Below are 18,201 nucleotides of genomic sequence, written 5' to 3'. Positions count from 1 at the left end.
CCTAACCACTAGAGAAAGAGCAGTCAAAACCGCCAAGTGGGCACTTGTTAAACAGTAGCGAACTGCATGTTTGTACTTGTAGTTTCATAGCAAAATGTCAGTCTCCGATTTAAAAGCGGGGACTGGTTGAAGTTGACACCCATGACATGGGGCCACTTGACGCCCGTGTTAAATTTCTTGCCTCTAGGATTTTTCCCATGGCTCACTCCCAGGGGGAAATGGTCTGCAATAGGTGAGCTCAACCCTCTGACTTCATGCCTTGTCCAGCGCGCCTCTGCAGATACCCCGTCCCGTGTGCACCTCAGCTCTCTCGGCTGAGTGGTTCTGCCTGTTTATCTTGAGGGACAGACATCTCTGCACGGCGCTCCGTCTCCAAGCCAGCGAATAGGGTGACCAACTGGCATTGGTGCAAATTCAGGACGGTGAGTGTAAAAATTCAGGACAAAGGGTCAAAATTCAGGACACAAATTCAGGACAGGAGCTCAAAATTCAGGACAATAGGTACGTTTTACAGACACATCAGAGGTAGCGCAATAGTATATAAGTAAGCCCAGCCATTTCCAAACATATTCAACCGTTTGCAAACCTATCCATCATGTATCCATCTATCATTTTACTCATCCATCCCTTCATCCATCCCCTCATCCATCCTTTCACTCATCTCCATTATCCATCCACCCTTTCGCCCTATCCATCTGTACACTTATCCATCCACTCTTCATCCCATCCATCCATTCAGCCATTTACCCTTTCACCAATCCAGCCATCCTTTCACTTACTAATCCTTCCACCCATCCACTATTTTAGTCATCCATCCATCCTCCCTTTCTCTCTCCATCGACCCTTTCACTTAGCCATCCTTCCTTCCATCCATCCTTTCACCCACCCATCATCCATCCATCCATCTGTCCTTCCCCTCATCATCCGTCCTTCCCCTCATCATCCATCCTTCCCCTCATCACCCAGCCATCCTTCCCCTCATCATCCATCCATCCTTCCCCTCATCATCCATCCATCCTTCCCCTCATCATCCATCCATCCTTTCACCCGCCCACTCACCATCCATCCATTCCCTCATCATCCATCCACCCTTCCCCTCATCATCCATCCTTTCACCCACCCCCTCATCATCCATCCATCCACCCACCCCCTCATCATCCATCCATCCACCCACCCATCCATCCATCCTTCCCCTCTATCCATCCCCTCATCCATCCTTCCTCTCATCCGTCCATCCCCTCATCCATCCATCATCCATCCTTCCCCTCACCCATCCATCCATCCTTCCCCTCATCCATCCATCCTTCCCCTCCATCCATCCTTCCCCTCCATCCATCCTTCCCCTCCATCCATCCATCCCCTCATCCATCCATCCTTCCCCTCCATCCATCCATCATTCTTCCCCTCATCCATCATTCTTCCCCTCATCCATCATTCTTCCCCTCATCCATCTTTCCCCTCATCCATCTTTCCCCTCATCCATCTTTCCCCTCATCCATTATCAAGCTACCCTTCCACCCATACATCCAGCTATTTACATTTTCTCTCCATCTTTCCCCTCTCATCAATCCATCCATCCTCTCTCATTATCCATTTATTCAATCATTCATTCACCCTTTCACTAATTCATCCAGCCATTCACCCATCCCTTCACTTACTTACTCGCCAACCTTTCCATATTAATTTTGAGCTGAGCCCTTTGGAGAAGAGGCCCATCAAGACCTTCACCCTCGATGCAGGGGCCGTTCCAGGAATGGGACAGAAGCCACCCAGGGCGGAGACAGGATCCACCACAGGGGGGACAAGAGCCATCACAGGTGTAGGTGGACTGGAGCCACAACATGGGGGTGGACTGGAGCCACCACATGGGGGGACAGGAGCCATCACGGAGGGGAGGGCAGGAGCCATCACAGGAGAGGGAACAGGATCCACCAGGGTGTGCACAGGGTTGGGCATGCAGTATTCTAGTATCATCTTGGGCTCCTCGCCCCCTCCTGCACAAGACAACGGGAAGACAGGCTCTCTGTCCAAAATGCCATCCCCCACTGTGATGTACAGTACTTACAGGAGATACTCTAAGAGAACTGATTGAACCGATTGTCCTCCATACTCTGTTAATCAGTGTGGGTGCGATTGTGCCATTTCTGTATTTTCTTAAATTATAGACTGCATGTTTGAAGAACCGAGGTTTGCTTACAATTTAGTGACAGTAATTACGCTCTGTGAAGAGAACCACGTGCTGCCTCGGTGTAATCAGGGGTGTAATCTGGCCGAGTCTCGGATGTTTGGGGCCCTGGGTAGAAATGGAATGTGTGAGCCCCCCTCTAAATAGCAGAGACATGACACATTCAGGGCTGTTTGCATGTGAATAGATGTCGCAGCTCCTGAACCTGCAGCCTCTCCCTCTCAGTCACCTTCGAAGCACCTCTTAACAGGCCATCAAGGGCTGGAGGTGTGAGGTTTGCCATCCCGCTGTGACGCTTCAATGCTGCTGAGTATCTGAGGAGCTTTGGTGCAGCATCGGAGTGAAGAAGGGAGGTGGGTGCAAACTGTGACGGCTTTAGGGTGGGGCAACCGGTGCCCTGTTAAAATGACGGACAAATGGCGTCCGTTAGCAAACACTTCCTTGTTCGAATGCTCCATGAATGGTGTGGGCAGACAAGCGTGGCAGTGAAGGCTGGGCGTGGCGTAAAACTCAGCACTGGATGTCTTTGGCTGCTAGCCCAATTCACAGGCGATAGCCACATAAAGCAGACCCCCCAGGATATAGCTAAAAATGCCGCGATTTCTACAAAAATGCCAATTTCGTGGGCATTTTTGTAAAAACCGCGGCATTTTTTAAAAAGTGCCGATTTTGCTGCAAATCGCGAAATCCTGGAGGGTCTGCTTATCCACACGATTCCTCCTACCCTGTAGCCCTACAGCCCTGATGAGTTACACCTCCTTCACGGTGTGACGAAACACGTGTCGGCTGGCTACTTCCTTACTGTACTGTCCACCATTTGACTTATAAAACTATATTCACACAACTCTTGACGCCTCTTTTTTCAAGCATTCAATCTGTATCAGGAGAATACGAAGTCCTTACACTCGGCCTATCAACCATACGTGCGTGTGCACAGGATCTGTTCACATATTGCAAACATGACGACCGCAAAGACGTTGAATGGGAAATGGACTGGGCTTTTACTGTGGGAGTCTGTAATCAATCTTACCACATAGATACCACAAAAAGCCTAGTGTCTTCGACTGGAATACAATTGCTGCCACCACTATACTGCCTGGTTTGATGAAGGTAGCTACTGTCACCTTAACTAAAACCTATCAAAAATAATGATGTGCCATCAGTGCACTTGATTTATCATGTAGTACACTTATGTTTTTTTAAAGTGTTTACACAGAAAAACAATTGGCAGGGCAATATAACATTTCTAAGCAATGCAAAGGACATTTGCCCTGTCCACGAGTTGAAATATAGTGTGTGTACTGCAAATCTCAGGTTAATACAAACAAAGGTGGTCTACAACATTTAATGAACAATGCGGAAGTTTAAATCTTCTCTTCAAACAGAGCACAGACTACCATCACTGGGCCCCACCCGTTTGCCCATTCTCCCTGTGTGCCCTTCTCTACTTTCTGCACTGAAACAGAAAAAATTAAAGTAGCACACAGCATAGGGCAGTCAGGATAGGCTGACAAACTGATAACCCATACAGGCAGCGAAGGTAAAGACAACAGGGAAGAGAGAGAAACAAAACACAGCTGTGTGGCACATCAGTATAGTGACAGGGCAAGGAAGTTCCTATCAAGCAGAGTGGCTCTTTGATAGTGAACAGACTTCTAAAAATAGAGGCTTAATCAGCTATTCTGTCATCTGTGTTGTAATACCACAGGCAGTAACATGATTGTTTTACCATCCCTGCTAGACTACTGGTGTCCACTTTCGCTTTAATGCATCAAGTGCAGGCTTGGTAAAAGCAGGCCACCCAAACAAAGTATAATTCAATTGGACTGTTATTCTCCATGAAGACTACCCTATCTAAGCTACCAGGTGTGGTCGTATCCAGCACACAATCGTTAGAATAAACCAATGTAACAATGGTAGATAAAAGTACATCTGTTGATAGAGAGTGAAGTACAGGACATGCTCTATGTAAACCAAAAATTTCTTACCAATGCCATTTCTTCTATATTTGGAATCCACAGCTAACATGGCTATATAACCTCTTCGGAACATCTTTTTGTGCATATCCAACTTGCAGACGATGGCACCCACACATTCCTCTCCTACCATGGCCTTAAAGATAAAGTAGGTTTGTTTAAATGTTTTCTAGTTAAAACAGCATTGATGTTGGTAACCATATTGAGTAACAAGTCTTTTACACTATTAAAACAGCAAAGACGTGTACCTGAAAGGTTCTCCCTTCTAGAATGCTGGCCGCTGACAAGATGTTACAACAAATATGTAAAAACAGCCTTTTGCTCAGGATTTGAATAAGGGATTTGGCATAACATGAAATACAGAAAACAAAAAATGCAATATGGAGTAATGTTAACAGTAAGCAAAAAAAATGGTATTTCCATTTATTTAAAAAAAACATTTGTTAAATACAAATTTAAAATGAGTCAGTAGCCCAGTGAGGTTACACTATATAGGTACAGTTAGTACTGAAAGTTGTGAACCTCTTGTTTGCAGATTAAAGCCAAGATACAGTGAAAAATGGGTAGAGTCCAGAACTAAGACAAGCATTGGTAAATGCATTAGGTTTCGCCTATGTGATTAATACGCTTTTTTGTTGTTGTAAGGTGTAGCTTGCTGAGTAGTTGTACAATATAAATTACAGAAAGTCTGTTAAAATGTTATGATTTGTTTATGTACAAAAAGGTAATGCACCTGCTGCACCACTTTAAATCATGACTCTTCAGACCCTCCAGCATTTCGCCATTTACGAAAGACATCGCAAAACCACATAACAAGTGCAATAGCAGCGATATTTACTATTTCGACCACAAAAAAAAAGTATCCCAGCAGGCATAAAAAAATTATGCCATTTTATTGGCTGTAATACGTCATCACGTGACCAGCGCTGTACAGCCGGAATAGCGGCCTGCTTCCTCCATTACCATATTGAAGAAAGACACACGAGAAAAGGAAAGTATTGCTTCTCTGGCACATTCTGTAAAGGCCATGAATGATGGTGCATGCATCATTTATAGGGACAACTACAAGAAATGTCTACCGCCATCGAATGTCATAAGGGACCCAGTGAACCATCAATGGCTCGCAGAGGCTGGCAAACTCTTGCTCTCCAGCTCGACTGCTTCAAGCGCTGACGTAATTGCAGGAAACAATGTCAAAAATTAGCATCCTAGCACAGGGAAGGATGGGGCAGGCAGAGAAGGAAAAGGGCGGTTTTCTCCTTCTTGCCCAGAGAATACCACAACAGTATCCACTTCTGCTCTACTGCTTCACCTGTCCCCCCTTTCTTTCTTCCTCTTATTCCCTCTTTCTGTCTAGCAGCTCCTCCGCACTTACTTAAAACTGACTTCAAGTAACGGTTCTCATCCTCTTTCCTTCTTTCAGTTATTTGTTCCCCTATGAAATGGACCCAAAAAAGAAAAACACTGGAAATGTCATCTTTTTCTGATGCTTTTCTATTCCAACGTGCAGCTTTGGAGTTAAAAGGTTAAAAATATGAAAAATATAGAAATAACTAAATAAAGCCAGACAGAGTGGCAGCATAGTGGCCAGATTGATTTAATTCACACCCAAACACATTTACGTCACTCTACAGAGTTTGCCAGTGAAGCACTACTTTTGTTTTCTTGTCTTATTTGAATAGCATTTATTTATTTTATTTATAACGTTTTATATAGCGCGAACATGATCCCGAAGGATATCAATTGTTTTTCCCAGGCAGGGAACTGGTGCATCAATCCTGGAGGTACTGCAACTAGTGCACCAATCCTGGAGGTACTGCAACACGTGGATTGGAAAACAAAATGTGTACTGCGGCTCAGTGACGTGGTCTTTGTTAAAACAGGTTCCATTGAATTAGGGCTGATAAAGAATGATTACGAAGAAAAATAAAGTGCTGAAAATGGGAAGGGCTTCCCACAGATCCCTTCCCCTTTGGGAATGGTTGTAAAACATTTATAAGAGCAGGCAGTGGTTCCATGGACCACTGCCTGCTGTACTGTTACTGCGTACTGTTAAGAAGGCATAACAGAGGGCGGACAGAGAAATCCATACTGTTGGACATGCTAGTTAGTCAAAATGTATGTATGATGGGTATGCACTACATTGCGCCATTTGAACTTTTTTTTTTAGACATCAAGCTGATTCAGTACTCCTTTCTCTGAGGAACGGTGTATTAAACGGTGTGGAACCACACACTTTGACCATGTTAATCCTACACAATTCATTATCCCCTTTTAACATGGAGGATCAGGTTGCGGAATCTGGAATTCAGTTTGGTGAGATGTGTGAATTTCAAACCGTCCGTCTCAGGAGTGGCTAACGAAGCCCTACTTCTGGGCTTATCACACCTTATTGTGTAGGCATTTTCTTCACTGGAAGTGCATAACTAACTGGCCACTCACCTCATCCAGTATTACGGACTTACACATGTGTGCAGGATTCATCGCCTCTAATGGCGAACAAGCCCCTTGTTTAGGGCTGTAAATCGGTCATGAGAGGGAGACTAAGGGGGAAAAAAATATAGGGGCAGGTTTGTCTTTTTGTGGTTATTGCACTTCTAAGGGAGAACATAAACAATTCCCTTTCAAAACTTCCTCGGTCCCAACATCAGGATGGTCCACTGTGATAAATACGTGGCTAACAAAGCAACTTCAGGTTCTTTGTATCTTAATATGTGATAGCTGAACGGGAGTGTTTATCCCTGATATTATTAACATGAATGAAAAAACATACTAAGATCTGAGAACATCTTTGTTTTCATTAAAAATGTAGCCTACACAAAATTTACCTCCATCCCCTTGGAGCCTAGTTTATACTTAATAGTCTCTTCATGAGTGACATTAGGGATGTTGATGAGGCAGATAATGCCAAAAAATCAAATTGGGGAAGTGTAGAGGAGATGATAGAATCACCCTCCTGAATTAAACTTGTAAACAATGGGATTCTATCAATGTGAGTGGTGACTAATTTTTTATGATTTTGTATATTCTCTAAACTCGTGGATACACTGCAATTTGAAAATCAGGCCTGTCTGCGAGTGGCAGAATGAGGGCACTGTGTGTTTTTAAAATACCCCTCACACACTATGAATCCCATAGTGTCATTCTCCCTTCATTGGGGTCTTCCCGTCCCGCAAGCTGGGAACATTAAAAAAGGGGGTTAGTAAGTAGAATTACAAGTGTGGTCTACTTTGTCGACATGACATGTTTCATAGGCAGACCACTCCTGCCTACTCATCAGGACCTCTGTTGATCCCTACAAAAATACTCAATTCTAAACTAAATGTTAAATGCCTATGGTCCCAAAACTTAACAGCAAAAATCGGCTGCTAGATTTAGCCACGGGGCTTGAAATGGCCCTTAGTGAGGCATGTCCATGGAAAAATGACCTAATATGGTCTATTTGAAGCGTGGTGATAGGGCCTCATGAGCCTGCGTCTTAGGGTGATTAGTTGACTGGTTAGTGACCGCATGCCTAATCTGGCTTTATTCCATACCCTTCAGCAGCTCCGTGAATGTTCCCAGCTTGCAAAGCCATTAAAGTTAATTTTTTCGACTAGCCAGGGAATTTTTACCCTTTTCTTACATTACCATTCACGTAAATAGGTCCCTACACTCCCTAACACATATCACTATCCTCATCACATCACATAGCCTATTGTCAAAAATATAAGTGCTCCCGCGTCACTCGTAGGTCGAAGCACTCCCCGCCCCGTAGAGGGACGGGAAGACCCCAATGATGGGAGAATGACACTATGGGATTCATAGTGTGTGAGGGGTATTTTAAAAACACACAGTGCCCTCATTCTGCCACTCGCAGAGAAGCCTGATTTTCAAATTGCAGTGTATCCACGAGTTTAGAGAATATACAAAATCATATAAAATTAGTCACCACTCACATTGATAGAATCCCATTGTTTACAAGATGAGGCAGATAGACAATAATAAAAGGCCTTTGTTTTCAGTGAAAGATCTAGTGCTCAGTGGGAAAAAATGAGTTCTGGCTATGGACTTTATTTCAATGTTTTACATAGAGCTGAACATGCCCCCTTTTAAGGTCTACGCTAGGGATTGCATGCGTAGTCTCTTTGAGACAAGCTGTATTCACTTTGTGGTCTTACAGCCCTTCCACACCTTTTTATTTGTGGCTTTGATTGTCGTTCAAAAATGCTTTATTGCCAGTAGTTAATCTTACTCTTTGTCTCTCCATTTTAGGTTGAGCGTGCGCGCGCATGTGCTGTCTGGAAGACCTCTTGTATTTACTAACAGGATTGTGACCCCGCCTCCTACTTACCATAGGTTGACTGCAGCCTCGCTCCTCATCCTATTGCCACATTCTACCTAGCTAATACGCTTTTTTTTATGGGTGCATCGGCCCAATGCGGCCGTACTCTCACCTACAAATCATTTGGTGGGACAGATAGTTGTTCAAGGTCTATCGGTGCTGTGAAACTCGCAACATGCTCCTAAGATAACAAACTTGATATTAGAAAATACTTAAAAAATGTTATGCATTACTGAATTGCAGCTGAGTACGTGTGTCCGGTATACAACAGCCAAGCTCCAGAAATGTATCCAATCATTTACCTACAGCAAACAAAATAAGGACGCACTGACTCACAATACGCATCTATTTTGAGACCTTGTAAAAGCAGAGGAACTTTCTGCTACAACACTACAAACTGCTTCACCCCCATCACCCTCCCCGCCCCCTTTGTACTATCCTCACACAAAAATATTTAATTTGGGACTAGTCAGACCATGTAGCAACACACTTATTGATAATTGTACCGTTCCTATAATAGAATCATAGTAAAAGAAAATCAGAAAAGTCCAATGTTCCGCGAAGGCTCACTTGTAACACCAAACTTGATAAAATAGCAGCAGTGAGGGATCTAACTGAATAAACCAACATTCTAGCTGGGATGGAGATGGGTGCAATAAAGCTAGAACAATCCAAACCCTAATGTTCTGAAAAAATATCAACTTAAGCATTAGAAAGCTGGAGGAACAATAGTGAAGGTGACTAATACAATCACATAAGACAACCTAAAAAATACTATATGCAGAGAACACTTATTTAAAAAAAAAAATTTTTTAAAACATACATCAAGGCTCAATACTTCTTAACCTAAAAGCCCACTTGCATATGTAACGAAAAAAAAGCCAACTACAACCTTTAATATAACTATCAAGCTTTCGCCCAACATGGACTATGGGAGCCGCCCCTCTTGTAGTTAGATGATGCAACATACATTCTAAACGGTGATGATACCTGCCTCCTAGCCTTGCTGGTATGAGAATACAGACCTACTAGCCTTGCAGGATAGCTTAGTGATGACGCCTGTTTGTTGAGAGGTGTTGGAGAGGACCTTTGAGGCTGGTGAAAGACTCACTGTCCCCGAATCCTGTGGCGCGGGAAGCGCACAGGCCTGTCAGAGACCGGAGGAGGCTGGGCCACTCCCTTTGGTCCATGGCCTTCGGCTCTGGTGATATTCTACTGCCAGAGAGGAGCAGATCTTGAACCATGAAGAAAGGAAACTTTGAATTTTGGATTCCCCTGTGGAGGCAAGTAGGGAGTTTAAGTCCTTTTTCCCCTCATCCTGGGACTCTTTGGATGTCATCCTGTTGCAGCGTTAGCATCTTCCCTGTAGCCTATAAGGGGCCTTTTCTTTCATTAATCAATACACTTTTTTCACCTTCCCTGCTGCTTATGATGCTGAACCATCATGGCAGCCTTTTAATCCAAGCTGCTAACTAGCCTGACAGAGACTGATTAACTCTGTAGTATACATTTTGAATCCATCTTGGCCCTGTTGGTGTGCCACCATGGGAAATCGCAAGCTAGCAGGAGGAACTTCCAAAACGCCTATGAACACAATGTCAACCATGGACTTTTTTTTTACAAAGAGCTGTCGGCGTCTTGGATAAGGAGATTGAGTTAGCTGTCCGAAGTCTCTCCCATTCTCTAGTAAATCATGTACTTAATGCCCCCCCCTGAGTGCCACTCCCCTCACAACTCCAGATCATTCTGAACCCACTACAGTCCCTGATTCACTGTTCATCGATTTGACTGAGGGCAGTGGAACTGGTTTACATTCGGACCATGGTACCTTTTAGACAGACAGGGGGGCGGTTTCAGTGATTTCTGCACAGGATACTGGGGTCGGGAAGGGAGCAAGAACTAAAATGAAGTGCCCCCCTATCTGGAGTAACACCAAACGACATAAGAGTAAGAGTGCATTCCAGTTCTCCTGACAGTTCGGTTATATCCAAACCTGACCCGACTGCCCTGGACCTAAAATTGGATCCTATTGTCCAAAGCCTATCAGCATTAGAAAGGCGCCGTACCACCCTGAATTTGCCCCTCTGAGTTGACCCTGTGGCAGTGGGTGCCAGGATTTTGGCCACAACTGCTTCATCCATCCCAGTGTGTTGCAGCACGTAGGTGAGTGACATCAGGAGTCCACTGCCCCATCCCTACTGGAGTCAGTATCGGATGGCCCCTCTAATTGTATACGCCCATCTCTACAGCCTGCCCACCCATCAACTTTTCTACAACCAGGAATGAGAGGGCTCCTTTCTAATCCAAGTCTAACCCTGGGGATGCCGCGAGTAGTGCAGTTACACCATCTAGAGGGGAGGCATAAAGATTTTGTCACGAGGCTACCAACAACCATATTCGGTGTCGACCTCTCTACACCTACCACCAGAATCTACTCTCTTTATGGTAGTTATAGCAAATGTCCTAGTTCTCACAGAGGGAGCAAAGGAAGAATTAAGTCAACTCAAAAGCAAAGTGCTGCATAGGCTGAACGCCAACACTGCCACAGGCTTGGGGGTGGAAAGTCAAATCATTATGTAGGAAAATTAGCTGGGTGGGAAGAGACAGGAAGGACTGGAAAGGTGATTGTATTGTCATTAACTTTAACAATCCCCATGTTGCGGACAAAATACTTGCATTGAGCTTGCAGGAACCACTTTGATGATTATGGCCCTCCCCTTGGATTACTCCTACAGACCCCCAATCTACCTGTTCTTTTCCGGAGCCAGGAACTTGTGCAGACTCAATGACCTGGGCCGGAGGACACGGCAGGAGGTTGCTTCTGGTATAGACACCTACAATTGGTATGAACCATTGGGATCACTAGATTGCTGCGATTGACTGCCTGCTAGAGCCTTATCAGAAACCAAGAACCTTCTAAACCATCAGCCAAACAGGCCCCCTGAGGCAGGCCATACCAACTTTCACTGAATGCAAATCAGTAAAATCTCTTGGAACATCGCATGGTTGGCGAGCAAGTTTCACAATCCAAGTTGGATGCTTCATATAAAACAGTACGATGTGATATCCCTGCAGGAAACGTGGGCCACCGTCGACAGCTTTTTTCTGGAAGGGTTCAAGACGTTTTTTGTACCAACTACTCCATCTGGTGAGGGCAGAGCTAGGGTGGTCTGGTTAGTTTAGTCTTGTAGTAGTCTTGAAGCGGTGCCCACAGATCTTTACACTCCACTGCAGTTGCTAGTTTTGAATTTTTATACTGCTGTTTCCTCCCCTGCCGAAGACTAACGTCTCCCGGATGGGCATCTTCAAAGAAACCTGTGTTAAAAAAAAAATACAGAGCTACGCTAACCTTGTGATTGCAAGAGATTTTAACATCACATGTGTGGGGACTTGAGGTGTGAAGGGATTAAACACACGGGCTGTGCACGACTGTCTGGCTGGCATATGGAGCATACGTAATTTACTCAATGTAATTGTAAATGAGTTAACCTTAGCCACGAACACGTTGTCCCCGAAGAATAAGGATATCAAACCCACTTTCAACGGTGGAGGGTCGTTCCTTGATTTTATTTTTGTCCCTACTCCCTTCTTTGCACACATTTTGGACTTCTTCATCCAGGAGTGTGCATAGCAATCATAACCCAGTGTGTAGGTCTATTTGTTGGCCTCAGGTTGCCCAACTCAATAGGGTGGAAACCAGGGGGCCACTGACAATGGTGGGAGGAGACTTAAGTGGATACAGATTTCTCCAGTCCAGTTCTACAAGTCCTTGTTCTCTCAGTGTCAAAAGTAGTTTGCAATCTGTACAGACCGGTTGGCTAAGCCATTAGACATTTTAGAGGCCTTTAGTGTTATCCCAGGTGCCACTGCAAGGTTACAAAAAGGCCCCTGTGGCGCAGCAACCCTTCTCAATCCTGAGATGGTTTGATCCCGAAGGTTAACGAGCCTCCAGGAACCAGCAGGTAGCCCATGGCACCAAACAAAGAGATCCCTCTACTGTTAAGGCTTGTTGCAGACTATACAAAGCCACCCTGGCTAACCTCAACTCTCCTTTGAAGGACAAGGCTTGGTTAGATAGCAACTTGACGAACAGCGCAAAGTTCTGGAGCATTATTAATAATCATTTTTATTGAAAACTGTGCCATCGACTGAGCACTATCTTCTATGGTTTAAAAGTACCTCAGTCGGTTTTTACTGACTAGGTTCCGTTTGGACCTTTTTCATTATCTTCTGGCCCATCCGGGTGGGACACATAGGAGTCAGAGTCTCCCTCCCTGTGGCTGCGACAGGAAGTCTCCACGGGACAGGAAGCATTTTTTAATGTTTTGCAGTTTTTATGAGGTACTAAGAAAGTCTTACCTCATTCCCATTTTAAAGGCTGCAAACTTTAGGCAGGTTAGACTTGCCTTTTTTTTTTATAAGTGCTTTCCAGTAATTCATATGTCCTTAGCTTCTTGAGGTCTGCGGTCAGGCTTAGATCTAGTTGCAATTAACCTATTTAACTGTGGCTACCAAGGAATGTTGTGACTTATATACGATTGCAATCAATCAGGGTTTTGTAAAGCGCACTAATCACCTGTTAGGGTGGCGAGGAGGGTGAGAGAAGCTCTGTTGGGGTCATTAGTTTGTATCATAGCCCATTTTATTATCCTTGTAATTTAGGGGGGGGGGGGTGGTGGTGTCTAGGAACTGTACCATTAAAGGCCTATGGAACTTAATCTATTCCCTTCTCGACTTTTTATATAGCCCATTACATCATTTCTGTAAATTATGGGATATGCTAAATGATCTTTACCACTACAAGTCCCATATATGTTGTAAACGGTGTGGTTTTAACTTTACTTCTGTTTTCTCTTTTGTAGTGAACACTGAATAGTTTAAATGAATGTTGATGATCTCAAGAGAAATGTAGGCAGTGGGATTGCATAGCGGACCCCTAGCCGAGGTTTTTTGCTTTTCCCCCTCAGTTCTGGTGCTACCTCTAAACGTAAAACTATCACTAGGCTGTCTTATACATACAGGGGTTTGATGATAAGACAAACTATCACCATTTTTTTTATATAATGTACTGGAAATCATACCATTGTCTATTTATTGCACTGTAATATTTTCCCTCTTTTTGTACTTTGACTAAAGTTTACTACGAGGACGACTTATTTTGTGTGTGAGCGCCTTATCAGCATACTCTGTTAAAATCGGCCTGTATATCTGTATTGAACGGGTTCTCTTCCTCTGTGAAGTCATCCAGCTGCAGGGCGAAATCTCTAGATTGTTGACAAACGTAATGGTCAACTTTATTACTGCCATCCTTTAACTCTACATAGGGCCACTGAAACTCACTAAGAAAAGACAAGGGCATTACTCTTCACTTGTAGGAGGACAACCTTTTGGTTACAACTAAACCCAGACAAAAGCTGTTTTTCTACTGAACACAAGCAAAGAAATCCCTAACTCTAATACTGAAAACACAAATATTTGGGTTTCGCAACTAGTGATAACAGTCCAATCCCTATGACTTTCCAATTACAATACGTTTAAAATGCTGCAATAATAAAACGTTGTAGTATTTCAGATAGCTCTAATTTTGACATGTCCTCCTGAAAAACACACGGCGATATTGGCCGATAGGCCATGGGAGCATTATCTCAGGGTATCAGACAGGACAAGTTGCAACAGGGTGCACCCGCTAGTTGGCTGGGTACACGATGGGCCCAAAGACGCCGCTGTTAAAAACAAATCACTTTGTTTCAGGAAAAGTAGCTTTAAGAACACTTTCTCCTTATGCTAGACAACCTCAAACCTTGCAGTTACAAGCACCCCACTGAACAAGTTAGATAAAATAGATGTCGTTGCCCTGATTTGAACCTCAATTATATTGCTTCTATTTAATGCATAGTCACTTCCACAATGCTCGTATACTACCCTTTTAAACCGAACACTCTATAAACGCCCAAACAAAATACTTAACAGAGGTCAAATGTTAGTGTGAAGGGGCTTTACGAAAACAATGGTTACAGCAGCACACATTAAGGCTGGTCATTGCAGATCTGGAGGAGGCTGCGTGTATCATACACAAAAATAGCAACACATGGACCAACTCACAGTACAGTTAACATAATTTTACATTCTGCGACGCACTCAAATTTCAGAAAAGTGGGTAGTCCTTTAAAAGAAATCAGTTAGATTGGCAAAAAATAGGAGTAAAAAAAAACAATGTCAAGTGCTCCCCATTACACAGGCATGGTTAAGAGAAAGAGGATCAGGGTAACAAGGAGCTACAGAGTAGCAGCACCGGGTTCTACTTTGGGAGATGGTCATTGACCCGGGCTCAGAAGGGGCTGGCTCTCCACTGCACTCCCTTTGGGGAAGATCCTCACTTACCAAGAAGCAGAGCTGCGGCCAGTTGTGGATAAAATACCTATAAGTGTATATGGAGTAGGGCTCAGACAGGTCTTTGGTGATCAGTCTCATGATCTCGGGCATCTGTAGCTCGGATTCGTAACGCACATATCTAATGTGCGGGCCCCGCCGATCGGGACCCCGGAGGCTGCAGGCGGCCAGCGCCTCCTCCAACCCGTTTGTGGTGGGGATCCCGCAGCCAGCAGTCCGCGGCCCATGGTGGGCATCTCCTGGGTCTTCCTCCGAGGCGTGGCCCTTACTCCTGGCCGGCCGCAGGTGCCGCAGCTCAGGGGCGATGAGACCGTTGGGCGGATAGTGGCCATGGTGGTGCGGGTCCTTGATACTGTATTCCGACTCTTCGTTCTCCTGTTTCGGCCCTCTCCAGGACCCTCCGGGGGCCACCTCCTCCGGCCCGGGGAAGGCCTCAGCCAGCACGCTAGGCCCGGGCGGCAACTCAGTGGTCATCCTGCGCGAAGCACACGGCTTCCCAGGCCTCAGGCCAGGTCGGGGGCCATCTCCGCCCCGTCGCCCATGGTCTCTGCGGGCAGGAGCACTCCGGGCTCCTGAGGAAACGCTCCAACACCGCCTCCCCCCTCTGCCTCTCACACGGCGGAGAGCCGCGGCCTGCCGGAGAGCACCACTTCCGGGTAGGCTGCGCGACACTACCAGGGCAGCAGTACGACACTTCCGTCACCGCTTTACGACTCTTCGGATGACTTGCGGCAGCGCGCGGTCACAGTAAGGACGAGACGTTGTCCTATTGTGGTTTCTGACGGGCGATCAGACATAGGTGGAGAACAGGTGCTTGGGGGTCTCTTGGGACAAAAAGTGCCAATGGAGGATGTTCGACCGATAGGGAGTTACAGTAACTATACATTTAAAGGTGTCCCAATAACTAGAACTATAAAAGTGTCCCATACCAGGGTTACCCACTCCAGGGTTGAATGGTTGTACAGTTCTGCGTTTATGGTGGGACTCCAAAACCCGGAGGTTAGTAAAAAGAAGAACTGGACCGTCCAATCGGTCTGCACTTGGCAGACGTACTACTTTTTTTTGTATTTTTCTGTGCAGACATGCAGAAGTGCATTTCTTTTCGGGCAGCTGTACATCATACATGACAACATTTTAGAACAGTGAAGGGATGTTTTGAAAAAAATGGGGTAATGTATTTTCCCCACTGACCTTTTAAAGCAGTGGCAATTTGACGCGGGAGGCAACTGAAATAAAGCTATTTTGGCTTCAAAAATCGGGAGCCTTTCGTCCTGAATCTGGTTTGTTCGCAAGTATGCTGTACACGTGCTCAGGCACACACTGTTACTTAGAGTGGAGGACAGGCAATAGATGAACTCACTTTCTGTAGTTGGTTGTAAACAAAAAAGTGAATCATGTTTGAACTGATCAATTTATGAAGAGGGCTGATAGAAAGCCACTAAGCCACTCACCGTATATATATATATATATATATATATATATATATATATATATATATATATAATTTGTTTGCAGTTTTATTATGTGTTTTGGAAAACATGAGGCTGGTGAGAGAACTAAGTTAGACCTTAAAACAAGACTAAATAGCTACTCATGCCTAATTCCTACATTTTGATAGACTACTGCACATTTTAAACATATTATCAGTTTTATACACGCAGAATTAAAGAGTACCACCAAAGGCCTCTGTCCCAATTGGGTATTGTGTGGTTATGCATTACTTTCCTTACCTCTTAGAGGCCTAAAGCGATGTTCAGATTGTTGTGTAAGCAACTACTATATGGCTCCTGGAGGTCACTGTGGTTCTGCAACTTGGCTTCTTCCTGGTGTATGATTGAACGGTGTTGGTTATAGTTAAACCTACATTTGGCTGGAAGCACGTAGTTTGTAGGTAAGGAGGAAGTGTTAGGTGGGCTTCCGGGACCATGAGTGTGATGCTGCACAGTATTGTAAGGAGAGACGCTGCAGCACTTTCTAAAACCTAACTGTCTTTTTTTGTGGTGCTGATTACTGATTGAAGATTGCTGTTGGTAGTGTTTGTATGTTACATATGTTGAGACGTAATGTTAAAGCCATTAGCAAATTTTGGTCCATTCATTTATGCTGGTGTGAAGAATTGTGTATCGAGTTGAGATCTGAACTTATAGATTTTTGATCAATATAATCAAAAGACATACGATTCTCTCCTCTCGGGCTTAAGAGGTTTGAACATTTTTGGTCAGAAGTCAGGATTTTATTATATAAATCCAAGATGGTTGTCAATTGTTATTATTGGTTAAGGAGTTCCATAATTTGTGAAGCTGACAGGATGTTTAGTAGTTGTACCATTCTACTGGCATAGTGTAATCTAAACAGCACAGGTTTGTTCTCTTTTGGGATATCCCAAAGAGGAGAAACATTTTTTGTTCAGTTGTCATAATGTTAAAGTGGTCGTGGAAAGCTCACCTCTGCGCTCTGGAAAATTCGACTCTTGCCCACTTAAATCCAAAGGTGTGCAGGTAGTTGGTGGTAAAACAGAGCAGTTTATTCATGCTTAAGCTGGTGCAAAACCAACAAGGAAAACCCTGTTCTGTGAAGGTAATGAACAGCTGAAAGAATTCTCCTTTTATATTTATACTATATTTCAAACAAGTCTGTGTACAGATTCCACTCCTCTCTCCTAATCCATTGGAAATTTCCTTCCAGTTATACATACAAATAGAATAGCTAACCACACTCCATTTTCAAGGTAAGTAATGTAAGAAAGAATCCCAGCCATGACTAATTGCAAATTGAAGTGGAACAGAAATGTGGTTTTACATTTCAGAGAAGCACACATGATTAACAAGGTGTAATTATTCTAGCAACCTTCCTTATTTTTCCAAGGGCCTTGGGAAAAAAAAGCACTATGTCAGCACATACATGGAAATTCCTCAGACAATGTTTTACAAAGTCAGGTGGATTTAAAAAAATGTCTGCACTCATGTTCATATTATATAACCTTTTCCTCAAATGGTCCTAGAACATGAGTTCAACATTTACCAATTACCTGCTATCACTAACCTATAGAATCAGTAATAGATCATTTGGACTGGTCCCTCATATTGGGATAGTACTTCATTTTCAGACATTCTCCATTATAGATTTGTTAACAGAGAAAATAAAAAAAACAAATGAGCCATTGTAAGAAGGCTAATCTGTGAGGACACTAACACTAATGTTCATTAAAAGCCTTATTTCTTCTTCTGGCATAATAAGCATATTCTGTTGTGGAACAGAAACTGGAGAGGGCTTTCAGGCTGAAAGGAGCATACCACAGCAAGACAATTCACACATAGACAGCACCC

The 18,201-nt window shown here is 44.1% G+C and overlaps 1 protein-coding gene across 1 annotated transcript in view; it reads right to left on the bottom strand.

Moving 5' to 3' along the window:
• NAA30 (N-alpha-acetyltransferase 30, NatC catalytic subunit) overlaps positions 1-15,605 on the bottom strand; it is a 45,338-nt gene extending 29,733 nt beyond the window's left edge. The window contains exons 1-2 of the mRNA XM_086937975.1: positions 14,867-15,605; positions 4,174-4,297 (exon numbers count right to left, since the gene is read on the bottom strand). Coding sequence (XP_086794101.1) covers positions 4,174-4,297; positions 14,867-15,349 — 607 coding nt within the window. The 5' untranslated portion in view covers positions 15,350-15,605. The remainder of the gene's footprint in view (positions 1-4,173; positions 4,298-14,866) is intronic.
• Positions 15,606-18,201: the final 2,596 nt, after the last annotated feature.

This window comes from Lissotriton vulgaris, chromosome 9 (assembly GCF_964263255.1).
Source record: "Lissotriton vulgaris chromosome 9, aLisVul1.2, whole genome shotgun sequence".
Taxonomy (NCBI): Eukaryota; Metazoa; Chordata; class Amphibia; order Caudata; family Salamandridae; genus Lissotriton; species Lissotriton vulgaris.
This window is presented reverse-complemented; position numbering and strand designations above follow the sequence as displayed.